The 21,052-nt window shown below is 43.8% G+C and overlaps 1 protein-coding gene and 1 non-coding gene across 33 annotated transcripts in view; both read right to left on the bottom strand.

The window, feature by feature from the left end:
* Positions 1-21,052, bottom strand: part of HUWE1 (HECT, UBA and WWE domain containing E3 ubiquitin protein ligase 1) — a 146,488-nt gene that overhangs the window by 14,662 nt on the left and 110,774 nt on the right. For 13 of the 32 annotated variants that reach the window (XM_023634502.2, XM_023634501.2, XM_070257011.1 and 10 more), the window contains 20 exons: positions 20,356-20,570; positions 17,092-17,303; positions 16,475-16,657; positions 13,112-13,284; positions 12,616-12,764; positions 11,796-11,871; positions 10,877-10,975; positions 10,156-10,289; positions 9,800-9,968; positions 8,252-8,480; positions 7,456-7,634; positions 7,083-7,172; positions 6,767-6,921; positions 5,533-5,578; positions 3,759-4,046; positions 2,321-2,612; positions 1,992-2,122; positions 1,247-1,461; positions 882-1,170; positions 642-744 (listed from right to left, as the gene is read on the bottom strand). In XM_023634502.2, coding sequence (XP_023490270.1) covers positions 642-744; positions 882-1,170; positions 1,247-1,461; positions 1,992-2,122; positions 2,321-2,612; positions 3,759-4,046; positions 5,533-5,578; positions 6,767-6,921; positions 7,083-7,172; positions 7,456-7,634; positions 8,252-8,480; positions 9,800-9,968; positions 10,156-10,289; positions 10,877-10,975; positions 11,796-11,871; positions 12,616-12,764; positions 13,112-13,284; positions 16,475-16,657; positions 17,092-17,303; positions 20,356-20,570 — 3,427 coding nt within the window. The remainder of the gene's footprint in view (positions 1-641; positions 745-881; positions 1,171-1,246; positions 1,462-1,991; positions 2,123-2,320; positions 2,613-3,758; positions 4,047-5,532; positions 5,579-6,766; positions 6,922-7,082; positions 7,173-7,455; positions 7,635-8,251; positions 8,481-9,799; positions 9,969-10,155; positions 10,290-10,876; positions 10,976-11,795; positions 11,872-12,615; positions 12,765-13,111; positions 13,285-16,474; positions 16,658-17,091; positions 17,304-20,355; positions 20,571-21,052) is intronic. The other 19 variants (XM_070257014.1, XM_070257018.1, XM_014728912.3 and 16 more) reach the window with 7 other exon arrangements.
* MIR98 (microRNA mir-98) lies at positions 4,456-4,574 on the bottom strand. The gene has a single exon (NR_033116.1). It is a non-coding gene; the product is annotated as a microRNA mir-98 (primary transcript).

Genomic DNA, 21,052 nt, shown 5'->3' with positions numbered 1-21,052 from the left:
AACAGCTTCCTCACAACGATGCTGTAAAGACTAGAGAATTGCCCATTTCTGAGACGACAAACAAGAGGCTCAAACAGGTTAAGTGACTTGCCCTACATCACACAATGACTGAGAAGAGAGTAGAGATTCCAGTCCAGATCTGTATCACCAATTAGTAAAATCGGACTGCACCTAAAGTCTTAGGAGATGATGCTTATTTTTGCCTTCTATAGACAACCAAGGGGTTGAGTGCTGTATAGGGACTGATCACTCCCTTCACATTTTGGCATGTTGGGTCCACTCTGCTTCAGCCTGTTTAATAATGAACTCCTCTCTACTTCTGCAGCCTAGACACTACAATCTCAAGGCAAGTGGCTCCATTGTTTTCCTATTTGCATGGGAGGCAGGTGGTTTTCCTTGTGGTAGCTTTCCATAGCTAGTGCCTGCTGCTAGCCTGCCTTACTTTGTGATTATGGTCTACAGTAGCTATACTAACCCCAAAGTGTGGCTTTCTGAAGGGAGCTTCCAAAGATCTGGCTCCTCGACTCATTCAAGGAAACATCCTAGAGAGGTCATCCAGCCTCTCCACCTATAAATTAAGGGAGGTGGACTAGTAGCAGACATGAGGTGGGATGGCAAGGTGAAAACACAGACAAAGGTACCTGTTATGGCTGCTGCTACCCCCCATCTGGAAGGTGCCACCTCTCTGCACAGCAAGGCGAGTATACTGGACCCCACGGTTGCCACTTAGGCGACTGGTGAAAGCTGGAAGGAAAGAAAAACAGAAACTGAAATGGGGAAGGGGTGGTGAGCTGGGTTCAGGCAATACAAAAGGGAACAACAGAGCTTCATGTGGTCAAAGCTAGATATTCCAGAGCCCTCCCACTTGCCTCCCTCTGTACCCGGGCTACGGAGGATGGCAGACAGTGCAGAGGTGCTGCTGTGCCCAAAGAGCCGCTCGTGCATGAGCTGCCGCTGCCGGGCTTCCTGCTCTCGCCTCAGGGCTTGTGCCTCAGCTGCAATGTCAGGTGGCATCACGGCCAACACACTGTCCTCCATGTCTTCCAGGACACTACGACGCAGGTCTGAGGGCAGAGTCTGGATGAAGGTCACAGGGTCCATGGGGGTATCTGAGCTGGCATTCTGTGCCAGTTCCCGTCGCTGTTGCTCAGCTCTCTGCTGTGCCAGCACCTACAGAGCAGACGAAGTCAATGGGGGCACACTCACAGCCAGGCAGCCTGGCCCCACCAGCTCCCCGCTCACATACTTCCTCCTGGATGGCTGGAGGCAGGGCAGCCAGGAACTCAGGGCTCACTTCGGTCACACCAGGATTCCCCACCACTGCAGGAGCTGAGCTATTTGTTGAGGGGGCAGTCCGGGTTGGTGGACGGATGCCCAGCTGGTTCTGGAGGACTTCTCGGCGGATATCATCAGGTAGAGCAGCCAGAAAAGAGGGGTCCACACCTTCAGGGAGACTGATACCTGAGGGAAAATGCAAGATGTGAAGGGACTCACACCTCTACCGACGCCTAAGATACCCCTGGAGGAAAGAAACTACACAGCCTTGCTTGAGGGAAACCAGCTTGGTTTGTCCTCACTGCATGCAAAGGACACAGGACACACAAAGGAGGTCCAGCCACCTTCCCTAGGCTCAGAACAGCTCTTGTTATGTGCCAGGTTCTATGAGTACACTGTCAATTAACCTTCATCAAGACCCCATAATGTAATTATCACCACTCCCCCTCAGTATCAATGAAGATCAGAAAGTTAATGACCCCAGGTCCTACAGGTAGGTGGCAGTAGATGGGGGATTTGAGCTAAGATCAGTTTGACTCCAAAGCCTGGGCTCATTCCATTATGCAGTGTCAGTATCTCCTAACTGCTGGTCTTCCTCTCACATATAATGCTGTCCTCCATTTGGATGGAACTGTTTGACTGGTGGGCATTTTCATGCCAAGGGCTACTAGAAACCTAAACAGCCCCAGGATGGCCTGAGCACACATGGAGCTCACCTGCAAGGGGATCTTCTTCTTCACTGCTTGTTGAAGGCAGTGGCTCTTCTAGGATTCCCCGGGAATCTGCTCCAGAAATGGCTACAGCGGAATCTCTGGTGGAAGAACTCTCAGAGGATGCGGGAGGAGAGCTGAAGGAAATAATTTTCAGATTGTTCTCTGCATTGTGTTTCCCCATTTATAAAATACTCCTCTATAATACCCCTTTCTCATAGAAGCTAGGTTGACTTCCCCAGTGTACCAAGCATGTGCATTATTTAACAAGTATAGACGTGGCCTGAAATACCTGCCAGTATCTCCTGTCCTCCTCTTGCTCGTACAGTGCTTACCTGTCCTCGGGGGGCTGGGCAGGTTCCCCTGACTCATCACCCCCGCCTTGCAATTCTGTCACAACCGGTGGGGCATCCCCAGGAGTGGAGCTGCCTGCTGTGGGTTGCTCAGAACTGCCAGCTGCTGAGGTATCACCTACAGCCTCCTCCAGGGTACAGGAAGCTAGGCTGCTGGTGTCCATGGGAGAGCCTTCCAGTTGACTGCTGACAGCTGTCAGTGCATCAGAATCTTCAGCTCTCTCTGGGGAAAGAGAGGCTAGGAGGAAGTCACATGGAGAGGTTAGATCTCTGCCTGGAAGAGGGGGCCGAATTAAGAAGCAGCCAGATCAGATTTCTCACTTTTCCACCTTCACTCTACGCTGGCCTGATGTTCCCCCTTAATCCTATCTGCTTTAAAAGGCTCAGCTCAAACCCTTTCTATCATCTGTTGAATATTTACAGTGTTCCAGGCATGCCTATGAAACATCTTCCCTAGGCACCCTGGGTAAGGGATCTTGTCACTTTCAGATTCCCTGCAAACACCATTTGTACATGCATGTTGGTTCTATTTATCTAAACAAACAAGGTCCCTTGAAGGAGAAAACTCCTACACCTTAAGGTTTCTCCAGAGCACATCACAAGTAGCATGGTATAGAGCAGGGATGGCAAACAGGTTTCAATTTACCCTGATGGAACACTGCTGAGAAGAATTTTGAGGCCCCATTTCAAACCAGTGGGAAATAGTGCCATGAGATAAATGGTGTCTGCCAGGATGGGAGAGCTTATGTGTGGGGTCATGTGCTTGCCATCCCTGGAACTGTTAAAGGAGAGCAAGCTTTAGAGTCACACAGATCTAGATTTTAATCTCAGTTCAACCACTTATTTAGTGATCTGAGGCTAATTATTTCACTTCTGAGTTTCAGTTTACTCACGGATATAACACCATCTACTTTGTATGTTTTTCTTTTGAGGAAGATTAGCCTTGAGCTAAGATCCGTGCCTATCTTCCTCTATTTTTTTTATACATGGGACGCCTGCCACAGCATGGCCCGACAAACAGTGTGTAGGTCCGCACCTGGAACCCAAACCCACAAACCCCGGGCCACTGGAGCAGATTGTGCGAACTTCAACTGCTGTGCCACCAGGCTGACCCAACTTTGGAGGGCTGTTTTTAAAGAAATTAAGTAATAACCCTGGCATGATAGCCCAGAAACAGAGTGCTTATCCCAATTAACTGTTGGCATCATTACTAGTATCATTAGATATTCAGATGTATAATCACTTGAGGATATGGAGAAGAAACCTCCACTTTAGCTAAGAAAGCTAATGAGCAAGCTGAGATCCTACTATGTGAGGACTTAAACTTCTAGTATTTCTCTAAAGTAAGAGAGTAAAGAGAAACTACGAAGATGTCCATTCTTTCCTCCTATCTCCCCCAAAACCTTGAAATTCTACTCACTTATAGTGGGAGCTGGGGATAACTCCATCTGAGTTGTTTCTGCTTCTCCGCTTGGCCTTGTGGGACCCAATTCCTCTGGTTCTACAGGCATCAGTAGCTGGGTAGAGCTTCCCCTTTCTCCAGCTGGGGACTGCAGCTCTTGAGGAATCTCTCCCAACGCTGGTGGGGGTGGGAGTGTTGGTGGTTGTTGTGAGGGCTGCAGAGTAACAAGGGTCTCCTTGGGCTCAGATGTAGCTGCATCAGTTGAAGATGGGGTTGTTGGGTAGCTGTCAGGCATAGGCGTTCCATCTTTCTCGGAAAGAATGACAATGGGTTGTTAAAGGGCAATCAGCCAAGGACTCAAACAGCACATGTGGCTTGACAAGTATCCCACCCAGCCAGTGATGCAGGACTCCCTCCGACCACCAGTTGCTCCAGAAATAGCTTGTCACTGGTCTGGTATACCCAGGATGAGGGCTAAGGCCCAGTGCTATCTTAGTTCCAAGAATGGGAGATCTAACTCCTTGTAGATCCTAAGAATTAAATCCTTTCTGTGCCCCAGGTGGAAGAGGAAGAGTTCAAATCACTTCATAATGATGTATGCCTCACCCTAAATATCACCTGTCCCCTTCCACCTCCCTTTTTTTCTTCTAGTCTTGATTATCCAAACAACATCCAAAACTCTGTCTGACGGAAGCAACAGTGCCAAGACTAAATATGAATATGCCACACACCAGGGAAAGTAGTAAGTTGTATAGTTATCTTCTAATTGGGGCCTAAAATCCCTACCCCACAACAATACAACTTACTACCTCACCCTGGCATGAGCAGAATCCTCCAGCAAGGGCAGCAGGCAAAAGGCCATTTTACCTGATGACAGATCCTTTCAAAGACCTTTTGCTAGATTAAGGGCACCAGGACATCTACCCTCTTCCACTGCTATAAAAAATATCATGTAGACTTTGGTACAATCATTTCCCAACTCAAGTGCCAAAGGAGACAGAGGGTATAGGGAAGCAGAAGAAAGTTCTGAGGAAATAGGGGTGGGGGAGACAAATAATACCACATGGACCAGTTATTAGAATCACAAAATGGCTACCGACATTAAGTAGAATAGAAAGAGAAATAGAAAGCATATAGTAGTAATACCATTTAGCACACAGAGCTACCTTCCCAAAAGCAGATTGCTCAAGACAACATTCCTAGACTTTTAGATTCCACAGACCCAAAAAATTTATATATAAAAAAGAAAAAATAAAAGGAGACTAACAAAAGGTTACCAACTTTTAGTTTAACCAAGTAATAAAAAAATCCCATCGATATCATTTAATAAAAATATTCTGATACCAAAGAACTAGGAAGGATACAATCGCTATAAAAACAGTCCTTCAAATTGGATAAATTCAGCTTTCTGAAAAACTCATTAAACTTTCCTTATTTTGTTCATTTCCACTAAGGACTGGCACTTGGGAACCACTGTCATCAGGTATTCTCATTAAGTACCACACCATGGTGGTCACCAAAGGGGACAGGACACATGGTCAGAATGCAGCACAGGATAATTAGAACAAGAACCTGAACAGAGCATGTCGGAGGGGAAGTGTACCACCGTGGGAAAGACAGTAGACTGTATAGTTATCTCCAAGATGGGGTATGACCCTAAAACTATACAATCTACTACCTCATCCCACAGAGCACCAGTGTTCATCTTCAGCCCACTTGGGCCAGCTACTTGGAAGGGTCGGGAGAAAGAGCTAGCCAATTAGCAAGATGGGGAAAAGGGAGGGAGAGTTACCTGAGAGGTTTTGTTCAGTGGAGTCATTTGTCTTAGATGCAGTACACTGCAAAGAGAAGGGAGAGACCAATCTGGAACGTGCAAGCACTAAGATAGAGGTCAACTGTAATAGTCACCATCCCCCTCATATGCCATCTAGGAGTTCAATGACCTAGATGGAAGATGAGCAATTTAGTGTGCAATTATAATCTCCAGTTTCTCTAACACACACTCATGTTCAAGAATAGCTTGGGGACAAGAGGAAAACTGCCAGGGGACTGAGTGAACAATGAGAGGAAAGCATAATAAAGACCACTTTAGAGCTGAGCTGGGCACAGGACATGACCTAAACACAACTATTGAGACCAGCAACATTTCTGAAAAGTTTCATCTCTATGTATTCATCTCTCTATATATTTCCTTTTCTTGGGCTCATTCCAGTTTTTTCAGTCACATGCCAGGCTTGCTTATTTTCTCTCTCTTTTCACGTGTTTGAAACTATGTTACTGTTTGTTAGGTAAAAGTTCTATACAAAGGTATTTGTTAGATCAAGCTTATTATCGTAACTGAACATTTCAATATCCTCTAACTGCTGAGTGGGGTATAATAAAGTCTTTCACTCAAGTCTTTTAATGTCTTCATATTTCTATCAGCTTTTACTTATTAATATATCTTAAATCAATACTGTTCAAGGTCCCAGAAGTTTCAAAAAAAGGTAGGTAGCTTCCTCCAAAATCACGCTTGAGATTTTAAAAATTGAGCCCTAGAAAATGACATGGTGATGGGGTTCAGGGTAGAAATATTCTCTCTGATCTGAAGCCTAATCCTAACTTATTCAAATGATGGAATGGGGTCATCTTGGTAAGGTTCACCTACACTTGGTAAGGCAATCCACTGAGAGAAATGGAATTGAACCCCCAAGAACATTGGGCTCAGTCAAAATCATTCTTCCTGTCTAGTTGCAGTCGCTAAAGGTAGAGACTACACAGTGTGACTGGTGAGTCAGGAGTTACTCTGGTTCTGGCTCCAGTTTTTCCCAGCGAGACACCGGAGAAATAATCTTCCCTCTGTATTTGAATTCTTTCCCCATAAAACCATGTGAGTGTATGGTAAACTTGGAATGGATCATTTCTCAGGTTCAATGTGAACCTCCTAGGATTTTTTGATGACTCCTGGTGCCACATATACACTAAAAATGTATGAAAGTTAAGGCAGACATAGCCAAAAATGAATCCTCCCAGCCCTTGGGAATTACCTGTGCACTCTGATCCCTGTTCTCCTTATCTTCTTTGCCTTTGTCAGTTATCTTTGTTTCTTCCTCAGCCAGTTGTTTCCTGCGTTTCTCTCGCCTTTCTTCCAGCTCCTCATCCCTCAGGAATTCCAGGTGATTGACAATGGGCACTTTAACAACTGGATCAAAGAAGCCAAGATCAGAGGCTACTCAGGGGAGGTGAGGGAAGAAGCCAAGAGGCAGAGCTTGTGGTCACAGAGAACTAGGAAAACAACTTTCCATGCACTTGTCCCAGCCCTGGAAGGCTCACTACTGTCCTGATAACCAATCTGCCACACACCTGAAACACAGTCATGCATGCTCTCAGCATCAAGAACTTTGCATTCCTCTGTCCAGCGGGTCAGGGCTGTGGGGATGCTGGACAGGGTCCCTGTAGGGGAACAAAGAAGAGTAAGACTCTTGGCCTCGTCATGTCAACTGATCCAAAAATTGCACTATTTTCCTAACAGGACCCAATGTCTATCACAAGGTTTGGCACATCACAAGGTATCCAGAGATGATAAAGTTTTTGTTGCTCTTGGCTAAGTCATTGGGTGTTCTGGCTCCTATAAAATGGGGTTTCTCCAGGCTGGGGAGATGCTGTTCTGCTTGCCCTCAGCAGGGAAGAGTAGAATCTGACAAACTGTACCCTCCCTTTCACCACACAAACTTGCCTGCTTGGCTGGTAGCTGTGCTCTGGTCATGGAAAAAGTCATCCAGCAGTTCATCATCAGACCGTGCGATGATGTGAACGTCATCGTTGCCCACCAGGAGGCGGGCCCGACCCCGGCTTTGTAGGGGAAGACTGCTGCTCAGCTGAAGGATGTCAGCAGCAGCAGAGGGACCAAGCAACCTGTAGGGTGATGGTGGGATGCCATGGTCACTGTACATCCATAGGGGCCCCACAACCTGTTATTGTGAAATCTTTTCTGTATCCTCTAGGAAATGCCTAACACTATTATGGACTTGATCATACTATATATAAGTCTAAGTTACTTTTCTAACTTACTCTGTAAGTTTGCAAACTTTATTTGGGCTGAGGATGCATATTATTCCATAGTTCCTAGCAGAGTGAGTGTCACTGATAATGCTAGGCACTGTTTTAGGGTATAATGCCTCTCTTGTACGCTCACTACAGTTTGCACATTGACCATTATGACACCTGCATGTCTCTCTCTCACTTCTAAAATTGTTTCTCCCACTAAACTCTAAGCCTGAGGACAGGGACCTAAAGCTTTAAGTGTTTGGCACGAGATGCTTAATGACCGCTAAATGTATGCATAAGACATTTAAGCAAAAGGACATGTTGTACAATTTGTATTCCCCCAAAACGCTACACATACAATACACAAAGAAATGGGCAAATACATTATTTGTGTGTGTGCTAAGAGTGTTAAGTGATGGACTGTTCCTCCCAGGTCAAGACAATGCCGAAGCCCAGTGAGCCCAACAATCTTCTTCGTAACTCACCTCTGGAGTATAAGAGGAGGGTTGGGCTGGCGATTCCCAGGGTAGTGAACGTGAATGGTATGGCCTGTATTGGCTGTCAGCTGCCTTAGGGTCCTCTGACTGCGCCCGATGCCCTGTGTGAGACGTGTTGTAGAGGAGCCACTGCCCAGCGTCAGGGAACTGTGGTCTGCATGGCGTACCATCAGTGGGTGGGTGGTAGGGATATTTCCTGGGGATGGAGGGATGTCTGCTGCAAGGACAATATGCAAAGGGGTCAGGGCCAAAAAGAAATTTCTTTCATGGTTGTTCAAGCAGAACCATGTCTCCTGGGCCTTACTTCCTCACACGGAAACCTGAGCTTTGTCCTTTCTCCCTCATTCCCACACCTCATCTACAATCACTGATATTGCCATAGCTTATGCCACCATCTTTCACCTAGATACGGCAACGGCCTCCTAAATAGTACCTTCTCCCAATCCATTCTCCACACTATAGCCACAGTGGCTGCTTCTAGGCCCCTCAGAAACATGCTGCTCCCTCCACCTTGAAGACTCCTCTCCCTCTTCTTTACCTGTTCTTTTGTTCTTGGCCTTGATGTCATTTGCTCTGATTTTAGATTGGCTTAGTAACCTTTTACTCTGTGCTTTCTTACCATACTACAATGTAATGCCTGCATAATTCCTAACAGATCCTAAAGCTCCTATGAGGGAAAAGGATTCTTTTTCACTACTGTAACACAGTAGGCACTCCTCAAATATTTGTTCAATTTGCTAAATGGACAGAGGCTCAACATAAAGAAGACTGATGGAAATCACAAAAATGCAAAGAAAATCACAGAACAGACGGTATCTTGAAGATTATGTAATCCAACCCGTTTTTTTTTTTTTCTTTTCAAACTGTTCATTTACAGGTGACAAACTGAGGCTCAAAGAGGTAAGAGACTACTTGGCCAAGACAACAGACCAGAACAGTTCAGTGTTTTCTGCTATATACCTATGATTTGGGGACAAGACCCGCCTTCTCAAGACAGCTTGATTTTAAGAATTCGATGTTAAAAGGGAACTCTGACGTTGATGAAGGAGAAGGGAAGAGATTCACTCTCTCCTCTGAAAAGATGCATCCTTGATGAACAGAGTGAATGTGCTCAAATCTATTCCCCAATGCCAAGCTCAAAGGCGTCCATCCAAACTCTTAAGATCCAGTATTACAGACACAAGGATTATTGATTGCCCTTTCACTGTAGCGTGCACATGGGGTGCCTGATGTAGCCAACCTTGGTATCACATTTTTTAAAAAAAATTCAAGCAAATCATCAAGTTGTCCAGGCTCTAAAATGGCTGCCTATTTACCGAGGTGGAGAGAACAAAAGCAGCCTCTCAAAATTCCTTCTTCTAAGTATACACTTATTGAGAGAGATGGATTCAGATATCCCTTGCCCCAGGAAGTCAGCATAGGAAAAGAAGTGCTTTCTCTATCAGACTGATAGCTGCTCTGGTTCACTGCTTGGCTTACCCTAGAGAAGGGTATAAGAATCAAGAGATAAAACCCAGCTGAGCCCCTGTATCTTACTAGCACTGGAGAACATGTTGTCAAACTCAATGATGAGATCATCCTCCCGGTCAAAGCGCTCAAATCGGACCAAGGGAGAAGCGTTCATATCAGGGTAATCCTCATCCAATTCCATTTCAGAGCCATCGTCGTCATCGTCTTCATCTCCCTCTTCACCTTCATCATCCTCCTTAAGGGGAAAATAGGAGATGGAGAATTGCTGGAGGTAAGGGTTTTCTGAAGTCTGGTGTCATGGCCACATTTGCACATGAGGGAGGGAGGCGCTGAGGCTAGCAACCCAGACTGTTGGTTTTCTCCAGCTCTGTGTTCCCATGGAAGAGATTGTCTGAACCAACCCAAACACAGTCCCCCCTCACCTGATCATCTTCCTCATCTTCCTCCTCCTCCTCCTCTTCATCCTGACTATCATCCTCATCCTCGTTACTGCCACTGCTGTCCTCTTCCTGAGTGTGCTCCTCCTCATCCTCAGGGTCCAGGATATTCATGGAATCTAAAACAAAGGGAGCACATTGGAGGACTATACTGAGTAGCTAGAAAACAGGCTACCGTGCAGGCCGGCAGACTCAGTGGGAAGGCGATGGGGTATCTGACTCTAGGAGAGGAAGAACCAGATCTGGGGTGATGTACCGATTTAGTGAGCCAGCCCTGATTTCCTGAGAGTGCCAATCAATGCATCAACACGCTGAGCAGGGTGGCTGAATGTGGAGGCTGGCTATAGGGTGGTGCTTGAGGAGCCAGGGTCTAGGACTTGGCCAAGTCTGCTGGTGCCCCCTTGCCTTTCCAGCCCTACTTTGCTATTGACTGCATCCTGTTGTTAAGAGGGAATCTGGAGCGATGATAGCAGGTGGGTGAGAAGAAAGCGAACCAAGTAAGAAGTGACAAACTTTTGGGCAAGCAGTAGTAACATGTTATTTGAAAAACTGGCTGAGAATAAAGTGGATGGTGTATGTCAGCACATGCAGACAGATGCTTCCTTATTCTGCACATGTGGGCAGCTGCCTCCAGGAAAAACCTAGTGTAGTGTCTGTCAGACGTGCAGGGCAAGAAGGGAGGCCTTTCTGGCCTCGGCACTCTCACCTTCTCGGTTGGCCTGCAAGGTGGAAGCTTGGCTGAGGTTGGAAGGAGCTTCATCCATCAGCACGTCCTCTTGTGATTCATCCTCTCCACTTCTGCTCACTGAAGGTTACAGAGCAGAGCCTTCACTGAACAACAGAGGACTTCCCTTTCCAGATTGGGTGCGCCTAAAGTAGCTATGTACACCCAGCAGAAATCCACTTTTTTTTGGATGAGGGAGAAGACCTGGGTTCTCTGCTGTTGACTAGCTAGGTGAGCTTGGCCAGTCACTTTACCTGTCTGAGTCTCAGTTTCCTCATCTGTAAAATGGGATGATCACATCTGCCCTGCCAATCCCACTAATTGTGAAACCACAGAGGATAATGGGTGTGAAAAAGCCTGTCCGATTTAAGAATAAATGTCTATTTCCGTTTATCCTTTGATTTCCTTCACTGATAAAATAAAAACAAGTAACACATACACCCTTGGAGTCAGGTGACAGTAGGGTACCTTTGCCGTTTTCCCTCTGAGTTGTAACAAGGGCCACCCTTAGGGAATGATCACTTTTTGCACTACTGAGACTCAGAGGCAGAAAGCCCCTGGATTTCACTAAGAACTGAAAGGAAAGCACTTTCTCACCCTACAGCCTCTACAGCCTCCTCTAGGCCTCCATGAATAAACGCTCTTGATGTGCCTAACGTATCATCTATACTGATGGCCACCCCCTCCACCTCCCCCACATAGGCAATGCTTCCGACCCGCCACAGGGTCTGTAGACGGCTTGTGAATATCTCATTTGTAACTGTCAACATCAAGACAAGCAGCAATCTAGGCTGGCTACGAGCCCTTAGGCAGAGCTGAGCAAGCAGATGATGAGAAAAAGGGTCCTCCCAAGAGAGACTGAGGCAAAGGAAGAGGCTATACTCAGTTCTGGGGCTCTCACCTATAATTGTACTGTTCCCAGATCCGCCATCCCTCTCAAGCAACTCATCTATCAGGTCCTCCAGCTCATTCTCAACCTGGAGAGAAATAGAACATATACATGGATGCAAACAAGTCTATCATTATGCTAGCACTGAAACTCTAAAAAAAAGCCAGCAAAGGAGCATATATTTCTAGGATATGTGTGACAGAGGATATTATATAAACACCACACACTTGGTGCTAAGAGCACAGAAACTAACATGTGCTGCCAATCCACACTCAGACTGTCCTTCAAATAGGTCCATCCCAGTTATCTGAGACCAGGTTAGTCTTTATACTATCCACAGGAATACATGCAGATCTCAGAGCTAGTGGCTCAGGACTGTAGGCCCCATTTCTTACCATTGCTATCAGCTCCAGAAATTACAGTGCCCTCTTTAGTCTTTAGAAGACTGCTGTTTGAATGCCCCAGTGAGAGCTGGCACTACAGGCACAACAGTGATGTTAAGGAGCTTCCATTAATGACCAGAGCCAAGTAAATCATAGACCCTGGGCCCAAAGGGCTCAGGCTAGCTTTCTACATCAACATTTCACCTGAGCCTAAGTTTTCTTGTTGAGATCTATTCCATTTCATAGTACATGGCATCCTGGTCCTGCCCCCACCCCTCATTTAATACAATTCAAACACATTTACTGAGCATCTACTAAGCGTATCATCTGTGCTCCTCTGCAAAGCAGACAGCATTGAGGCAAGGATCTAAAGTATTCACCCACCCACACCACTTGGGGGTTTGGTTGAGTGCCGCAACAGGGGTATGCTGGGTGATCTGCCTCCCTACCTGCATCTCTTGTGAACTGAGCACCTCAGGCTGCCCAGCAATCACCACTGAGTCGGTTTCAGCCTCCCCATCCATGATATCCCCATCTGCCACCTCTGTCTGAGTGACATCATGATCCTCCTCCTGCACTTCTGCTTCCCCAGGCTCGCCTGAAACAATCAACCAACCAGCAAAATAATCAAGGGATGCCTATGTGCAGGGCACCATGAAGCAAGCGTGAAGACAGGTCCCTTCCCTGGGCAAGTTTACAAGTTCTCAGAGAATAAATGAATGGGTGACAAAGGAAAAGACAAGGCTACGTGTGAGGATAGCCAAATAAGGCTGCAATTTTAAGGAATTCTTTGTGGGGCAGATTCCCACGCCACTATGACAGATCTCTGGAAGGCCAGCAAGTTCCCAGGGAAACAATACCAAGCCAGAACAGTTGTGATGCCATGTCCATAAAATAACTATGCCCACCCGGCAGCTCTCCAGTCCATTGGCTCTGATTCCCTACCTGGGTCCTGCTGGTTGCTATTGGAGTCCTGAGAGGCTCCTTGGGCATCCTGCTCAGACTTGCTCTTGCTGGAAGCACTCTTGCTTCCAAAAAGGCTACTGGGCTGGTTCACAATCCGGGAAAGTGTTTCCAAAGGCTTCAGAGCAGCATTGACTGTGTTGGCCATGTTGGGACTGAGATAAAGGAAGACACAGAGATGGACTGAGCACAGATATCCACACTAAAAGGAACCAAGGCTGATCCCAGGAATGGGGCATGGAAGATATAAGGTGAGCCTGGGACATCTTGTTTTGCCAGAAGGCTTTCAAAAGCAAGACTTTAAAAAATTAATGGGGTCATTACTACAGGCCGAATTTTAGATAATTTGAGCATCAGAAAGAATAATGATAATAATGGATTACAACACATTAAATATAAAAAGAATCTACAGCCACCAGGATACAAAAGCAGGCAGAAGGAGGTCCTTATTACAAAAGAATGCCAGCTAATAAGTAGGAATGAGAGAATCAGAAAATCACCATTCTGCAACCAGCAATGTAAGTGATCCAGGCAAGCATCACCAATGAATGCTAAAACTACTGAGTTAAAAATCTTCAGGGCATAGGATATTCACATGATCTTCATATGAGCTCAAAGTATCACTTCACAGATAACTTATTAAATATAAATGGAAAATCTAACCTTTAACTATGTGATCCAACTTAGCATCATCAATAATGAGACAAAGTGGCATTACGTGTCTCCTGATGTGATGTACTGAGAAGGGCAGACTCCATCTATGTAGCATTCTTGCCAAAAAAAAGTTTAACCTGAACCTACCCATAAGGAAGCAATTAGACGAATCCAGATTATGGGATATTCTATAAGATATCTGGCCTTCTGGATTCTTCAAAACAGTCAAATGTCATAAAAAACAAGAGACATGTGACAATCAAATGCAATGAGTAGTGCTCACTGGATCCTGGATCAAAACACTTTCCCCCAGGCTATAAAGATATACTGGAAATAACTGGGGACATGTGAATATGAAATGTATATTGGGTACTATTATATTAATGGTAAATTTCTTAGATGTGCTGATAGTATTCTAGCCATGTAAGGGGATGTTTGTTCTTAGGAAACACGCTGAAGTAGTCAGAGATTAAGCATCACATTGTTTGCAACGAATTCAAATGATTCAGCTCCCAAAAAGGGGAGAGGGGAACTGAAGCAAAAGGACAGAATGCTAACTACTAGGTAATCTAGGTGAGATATATGGTGCTCATTACACTACTGTGAATTTGAAATTTTTAAATGTTTTAAAAAAATTGATGAGGTTATATCAAAAAGGCAAAGAAGTTAGCTGGAAGAAGCCCCACGGGCCAAAGGAGTAATGAAAAAGAGCATGAAAAAGAATGATGACTGTAGCGATCCAAATAATTCAATCACTGATTTTAAAAATCAATGAAAATTTTTGAGTCCATACCACTACTTAGAAAATATAAAGCCAGAGGAAACTTGCATTTGAGGTGGTGATTAAACCTATTTTTTTTGCTGAGGAAGATTAGCCCTAGGCTAACATCTGTTGCCAATCTTCCTCTTTTTTTGCTTGAGGAAGATTAGCACGGAGCTAACATCTGTGCCAATCTTCCTCTATTTTATATGTGGGATGCCACCACAGCATGGCTGATGAGTGGTGTAGTTCTGCACCTGGGATCCGAACCCACGAACTCAGGCTGCTGAAACAGAGCATGCTGAATTTAACCACCAGACCATGGGGAAGGCCCCCATTCAAACCTATTTTTGACTTTACTCTGAAAATTGGTGCCATAAGGGGAAAAAAATAAGTTTTTATCCTGCCTCTACAGTAGGAACTGTATTTCAGGGTAACCAGGCTTTCCCTTTTGAACTAGAGCTATATCAGAGGAAAATCCCAGCTAATAATGTAGAAGGAATGACAGAAATTAGAAAGTTGTCAGTGATAACACCCAAAGAAATTAGTGAAGCAGGCAAGGATTACCAATGGGAGTTAAGACCATTAACCGAGTATATAGTTCAGACAGAGAATTAGACCTTTATACAGTGCCAAAGCAGTAACACAGATTACTTTCTAGTAAGAAGGTGGAAAATGTAACAGTACAATGATGATTATCAGTCTACCCTAGTGTCAATCTTATGATTTAAAAAATATTTATTTATTTATTTGAGAAGATTAGCCCTGAGCTAACTGCTGCCAATCCTCCTCTTTTTGCTGAGGAAGACTGGTCCTGAGCTAACATCCGTGCCCATCTTCCTCTACTTTATATGTGGGACGCCTACCACAGCGTGGCGTACCAAGCTGTGCCATGCCCACACCCAGGATCCGAACCAGCGAACTCCGGGCTGCTGAAGCGGAATGTGTGAACTTAACTGCTGTGCCACTGGGCCGGTCCCCTCTTATCATGATTATTAATGGTAGTTCAAAGAGATGTGTCTCCTCAGGATACAATATGAGATGTACATTATCTATGATACATCCTAGCCAATAACGTTTAAATTGCTCTATTAAGCCTCTAGCCCTAATCAGGAGTTTACAGGAAACGGGGAGTAAAGGAACAAGTTCAACTACACTGCAAGGAACTAAATGGATGAATCTAGAAAGTGAAACATATTGCAGGACAGCAAGCCCAGTGACTTTAACAAGTTAGGGTCATGAACAACAGCGATAAAATGAAGATTAAAAAAATTAATTAAGGATCTGTGTTAGACTAGCAGAGGCTCCAAGGACATAACCAGACGTAATGCAAGGTCTCTAACTGGATTCTGGTTTGGACAAAAATTTTTTAATATGGATTTAGGCATTAGATAGCATGAAGATTTATTTATACAGAAAGGTAGAGACTATTAACTGAAAAAACAACAACAAAAACACCAACCCAGGTTACACGATAGCACATAAAATAGTTTAGTAAAAAATCTTATTTATGTATGTGAAGAAAATCATTGAAAGACATAGAGTAAGGTAACAGTAGTATCTGGGTGGTAAGAATATGGTGTCTACTTTATTTTTGCTCATCTGTCATTTCTTATGACAAACATATAGTTTTTTAATAATAAAAAGTATTTTTAATTAAAGGGGAAGGGAAAAAAATTACTGATATAGTCCAACTCTTGAGTTTGTAGCAAATGAGAAAACCAAGGCCTAAAGAAAGGAAGGTGCCTTGCTTATTAAAAGCCGCAATACTAAGAATTCAGGTTCCTACAAACACCCCAACTTTTCCTATCACATTGGCTGCTCACTATTCATCTGGTGAGGATACATGAAATACCAGGCAAATGAAGAAGTAAGCAGTATGATTACAGAGAGGGCAAAAGCCTGGGGCTGGAGGTCAGGAATGATTTTACCTGGACAGGTCCAGGCTGTGAGGCACTCTGGCCAGGTCATTAACCAGTCCCTTCTTCAGGAAGAGTCGAATGATGTTGTTCATGCCATTGTGTTGGGTCTTGGCTGTGGCACTGCTGTAGAAGCTGGAGGTGGAGGGGCAGGACTCCATGATAGTACTGATGATACACATCACTGCCTGAAGCCTGGGAGAAAAGTTTGACACCTCTATGATATGAACACAGCCCATTCTTATGCATCAGACAATCCTCCTGTGCCCTTTGTGTTTCCTCCTGGAAGTAACATCTAAACAGGAGGGAACTCACTCCCTGGGTGGTAGCATTTTTCATTTTCTTTAAATACAATCTAAAAAATGAGACAGAATAACCTGCTCAACTTCTTGCTTTAAGACCCTAGAAACGTAATGAAAACATCTCTTTGTTTTTTTGAAGCTGTTTACCAACCTCCTCCAGATGTAATCAGTCCTTGGGGTACTATAAAGCACTGTAACTATTTGAGAGGACCAGAGAATGTACCAGTATGACTAAAACTCTTGTTCTAGTGCAATGAATCCCATGGACCAAGAATAGAGTAAGGGGATGCTACTGGTTATCAGCACTAGGTCAGGCATGGATTTTACCTGGCATGTTTCTCTGTACTCTCAGCCATAGCCAGTGCCCGTCCCAGGGCTGCTTTTACTTCATTCACAAGGGCCACCTGGGCATCTGTGCCACTCCCTGCAGCAGCCAGGCTTGCGAGGAATAGGCGGGCCAGGGCAGGTGTGTCCTTGTCTTCTGCATTCTGGGTATGTGGGAGGAGGTGGTCCAGAACAAAAGCTAGCACACTGCAGTCCTGAAAAGTCATTAATCATGACATTTTAAAGATTTACAAGCACAATCATGCCATATCATTTGCACATCAACAAGGTACACCCACACAGAGAGTTGATCCTTGAAGTCACCCAGTCAGTGATCATCAGGTTCACTTTATAGATGAGAAAACCAAGGCTTAAAGGTACAAGCTAAGGGAGTAGCAAATCCAGATTTTATGCTTCCAAATTCCCTTCATTTCCTACTACACAGTTTACACATCTTCATTTAGATGCTACTTGGCATTTCTTAAAACATTTTTGTGTGTGATATTTAATAGAACTGTTCAGAGCAAACTTATAAAACGGTTAAGACAAGTTCAGTATTTTCCCAATCTGACAGATGGGTAACCTGAGGCCAAAGAAACATGGCTTGTACAAAGAACTTAAGTCAATGGCAAGGATTCAAATCCTGATTCCTAATTGAGTGCCATAATACCTTCAGTATTCAATTAAATCGTAATATTTACTGATACCTACAATGTGCCCAGGACCCTGGGCTAGAAATGGTCAGGGACTGAATGAGAAACAGCACAGTCACAGATATGGATATGTAAAAATATTTAATGCAGGGTTACTTAAAATAGCCAAAAATGCCCAACAACAGCTGGGAAGGAAAACTAAGTCAGACTTTTCTTTTTCCCTAACAACGATTTCTACCATGATAATTTATCTTAGAAAGAAACTTAGTCTGCTGTCATTCAAGCAGATTTTGGATCAAAATGCACTGATGATTTGGGAACTAGATAGAGATGATGGTTTCACAACACTGCATGTACTAAATACCATTCAACTGTACACTTTTAAAAATGCTTAATTTTATGTGACTTTTAGCTCAATAAAAAATGCACTGCAGAATTCTAGAGTCTGGGAAATTAGATAACATGACCTTGCTAAGACAAAACTATTAGAAATAAAAATTTGCCAGTAGTGAATAAAACACAAAGTTAAAATAGCTTTCTGAATAAAAGTATAAATAATGCTATGTGATATTATTATTAAAAATTGGAAGAAAGCTTCGCAATTTCGGGAAGCAGTATGACTGAGAGAAAGATTTGAATTTGGAACCAGAACCTGGATTCCAATTCTAGTCCTGCTACTCTGCAATGTGGCCTTAAGCAAGTTACTGACCTCTCTGAGCTTTCTTTCTTCTCTGTTAAGGGGAGTAATACCAACAACCTTGCAGTGCTGAGGTGAGGATTATCAGTAGTATTTGTAAAGCACCCATGAGTACTCAGTACCAGTAGGTTATTTGACACATATTAAGCAGATACTTAGGTAAATTTGCAATTAAATGTCTTATTGCACAAGTGATGCTACTATAAATTATAACTACAACTGGCACAAATGAGTAAAACCTTTGAAATAAATGCCTAATGTATATTTAATATATACTCCACAAAGGACTTATACCCAGAATACAGAAGTCAACAGAAAATAAGAACAAAAGACTTGGACAACTTCACAAAAGAGAATATCCAAATGGCCAATAAAGATAAGGAAATTTTAACCATAATGCAATACAACTATCAACCCAGAGAACTGCTAAAATGAAAAACAGAAAAGATACCAAGTGTTGACAAGGAGGTGAAACAATTCGAACCCCACATGCTGGTGATAATATAAATTGACACAACCACTCTGGAAAACTTTGGGCAACCATTTGCTAAAGCTAAACAGGCCAGCAATTCTACTCTTAGGCATATACCACTGAAAAGAAATGCTTATATGTATTCACCAAGACATGTATAAGAATGATTGTAGCAGCACTACTTTTAATACATTCACATAATGAAATTCTACACAGCAATGAAAATAAACTACACTACATACAAAAATGAACCTTGCAAACATGTTAAGCAAAACAACCTAGACACAAAGGAGTACACACTGTAAGATTCCATTTATATAAAGTGTAAAACCAACCTATGGCAATAGAACTCAATTTAATGGCAACCTTATGGAAGCTCAAAGGGGAGGGGGAGATGCAGGAAGGCATGAGAGGGGTAGCTTTTGTGGAGTTTGTCATGTTTTATTTAATCTGGGTGCCAGTCATTCCCCCAAAAACTAACTGATGAATCTCTTGGGAGTTCTGTATTTCTGTATATATTAAAAAAAAAATAGTTTAAAAAACCGGGAGCTGCTTTCAGAGGTTGTCTGCAACATTTATTGCCCCTACTCCACTCTCAGACCCTTCACTGCTTACTACCCATAAAATTACTATGTGACCCCCAAAACAAGGTCCTCTTTATAAAAAAACGTCCTTGGGCACCCCTTTTACATATAAGGGAACATGATATAGTTTCTTCTTCAAGCACCCTCTGACTTGAAAAATCTAACCTGAACATAATTCCGTATCAGGACACACAAAGTACGACTTCATTCTTTCTCACAGCTCTACTGATGGACATTTAAGGCTTTTTTAATAGTCTGTATTACCAATACTGTTACCATGCCTGGTGTCTTTGCACAGGTCTGAGTACATCTGGAAGTACACTGATATTCTTGTGTATGTGGTTTATTCTACCGTCCCCTAGACACCTTTACTTAGATGACCCATATTTTCTCTTCAAATCATTTCCTCTTCTAACATAAAAGGAATAATTAAAAAAAACCCAGCTGAGTCCTTGATTTCGCCTTCATCCTCCAAATCCAATTCCTGTCCTTTTCTACCTTTAAAACATCTCTTTGACTCATCCATTCCCCTCAACTTCACCAAGATCCTATATTATCTAGATTACTGTATCAGATTCCTAACTGGTCTTTCTGACTCCAATCTTGCCTTTTGCAGGCTTCACACTGCAGATCAAGTGATTTTCTACAAAACAAATTAACCGCATCAACTCAATCCCTGCAATGAGCCTGTTGGCTCCACATATCATGGGAAAAACGCCAAGCTCTTTAATGTGTCCTAAGAGGCTTCTGTCTCTCTCATTATTGGGCTAGCAGGCATGGGTTCCTAGTAAAGCACCCAACACGTAACAGGTATCCAAAGGATGACAGTATAAAGCCTTTAGCAGACACTGGAAATATTACCTCTTTGATCAGCTCAGACTGGCCCACAGTGTAGCTGTAGTTGGCAATCAGGGTAGCAATACCAACATAGGACCTCACCAACTCTGCCAGAAGACGAAGAATAGTGGAAGTGGGCATTAAAGGTTTGCTGCCCTTGCCTTTCTGCTTGCCTTCTTCAGAGGCCCGGTCCCCTTCTTTATCTTTCTTCCCATCCCGAGACTCCTCTGGAGTGGAGGCTGTTGAGAAAGAGCCAAACACTGGTTCAATTTCACACCGGAATGTTGGCAAAATCAAGGCTTACGTGGACAGAATACCACTTCTCCTTCTTTAGGTCACTAGTACAAATTGAATGCCTTCCTCATACTGTAGTGGAAGGACAGATAGCCAGGACAATTCAGGTCTCAGACATGGTCTGTGGACATAGAGCACAGCAGGGAGGCTTTGCCCAACTGTTCATACATCTTTTGCCACTTCCCTCGTCTTTATACATAATTTTATGCTCCAGAAATACTGTACTAACAGTAGTTCTCCAAACATGCCTTGTGTACTCTTTTACCTCTTCTTCCTGCATGTCTGCCTGGCACACATTTACTTACCCAGCTCATTTCAAATGCTGATCTCCTCTATAAAAGCTTTCCTGTCTCATTCAGGCATACTGAGGTGCTATTAACTATTATATCATGTGCCAACTATACCTTATCCAAGCATGCCTCCATTC

This window comes from Equus caballus, chromosome X, assembly GCF_041296265.1.
Source record: "Equus caballus isolate H_3958 breed thoroughbred chromosome X, TB-T2T, whole genome shotgun sequence".
Classification (NCBI taxonomy): Eukaryota; Metazoa; Chordata; class Mammalia; order Perissodactyla; family Equidae; genus Equus; species Equus caballus.
Note: the sequence above shows the minus strand (reverse complement) of the source record. Positions and strands in the feature narration are given on the sequence as shown.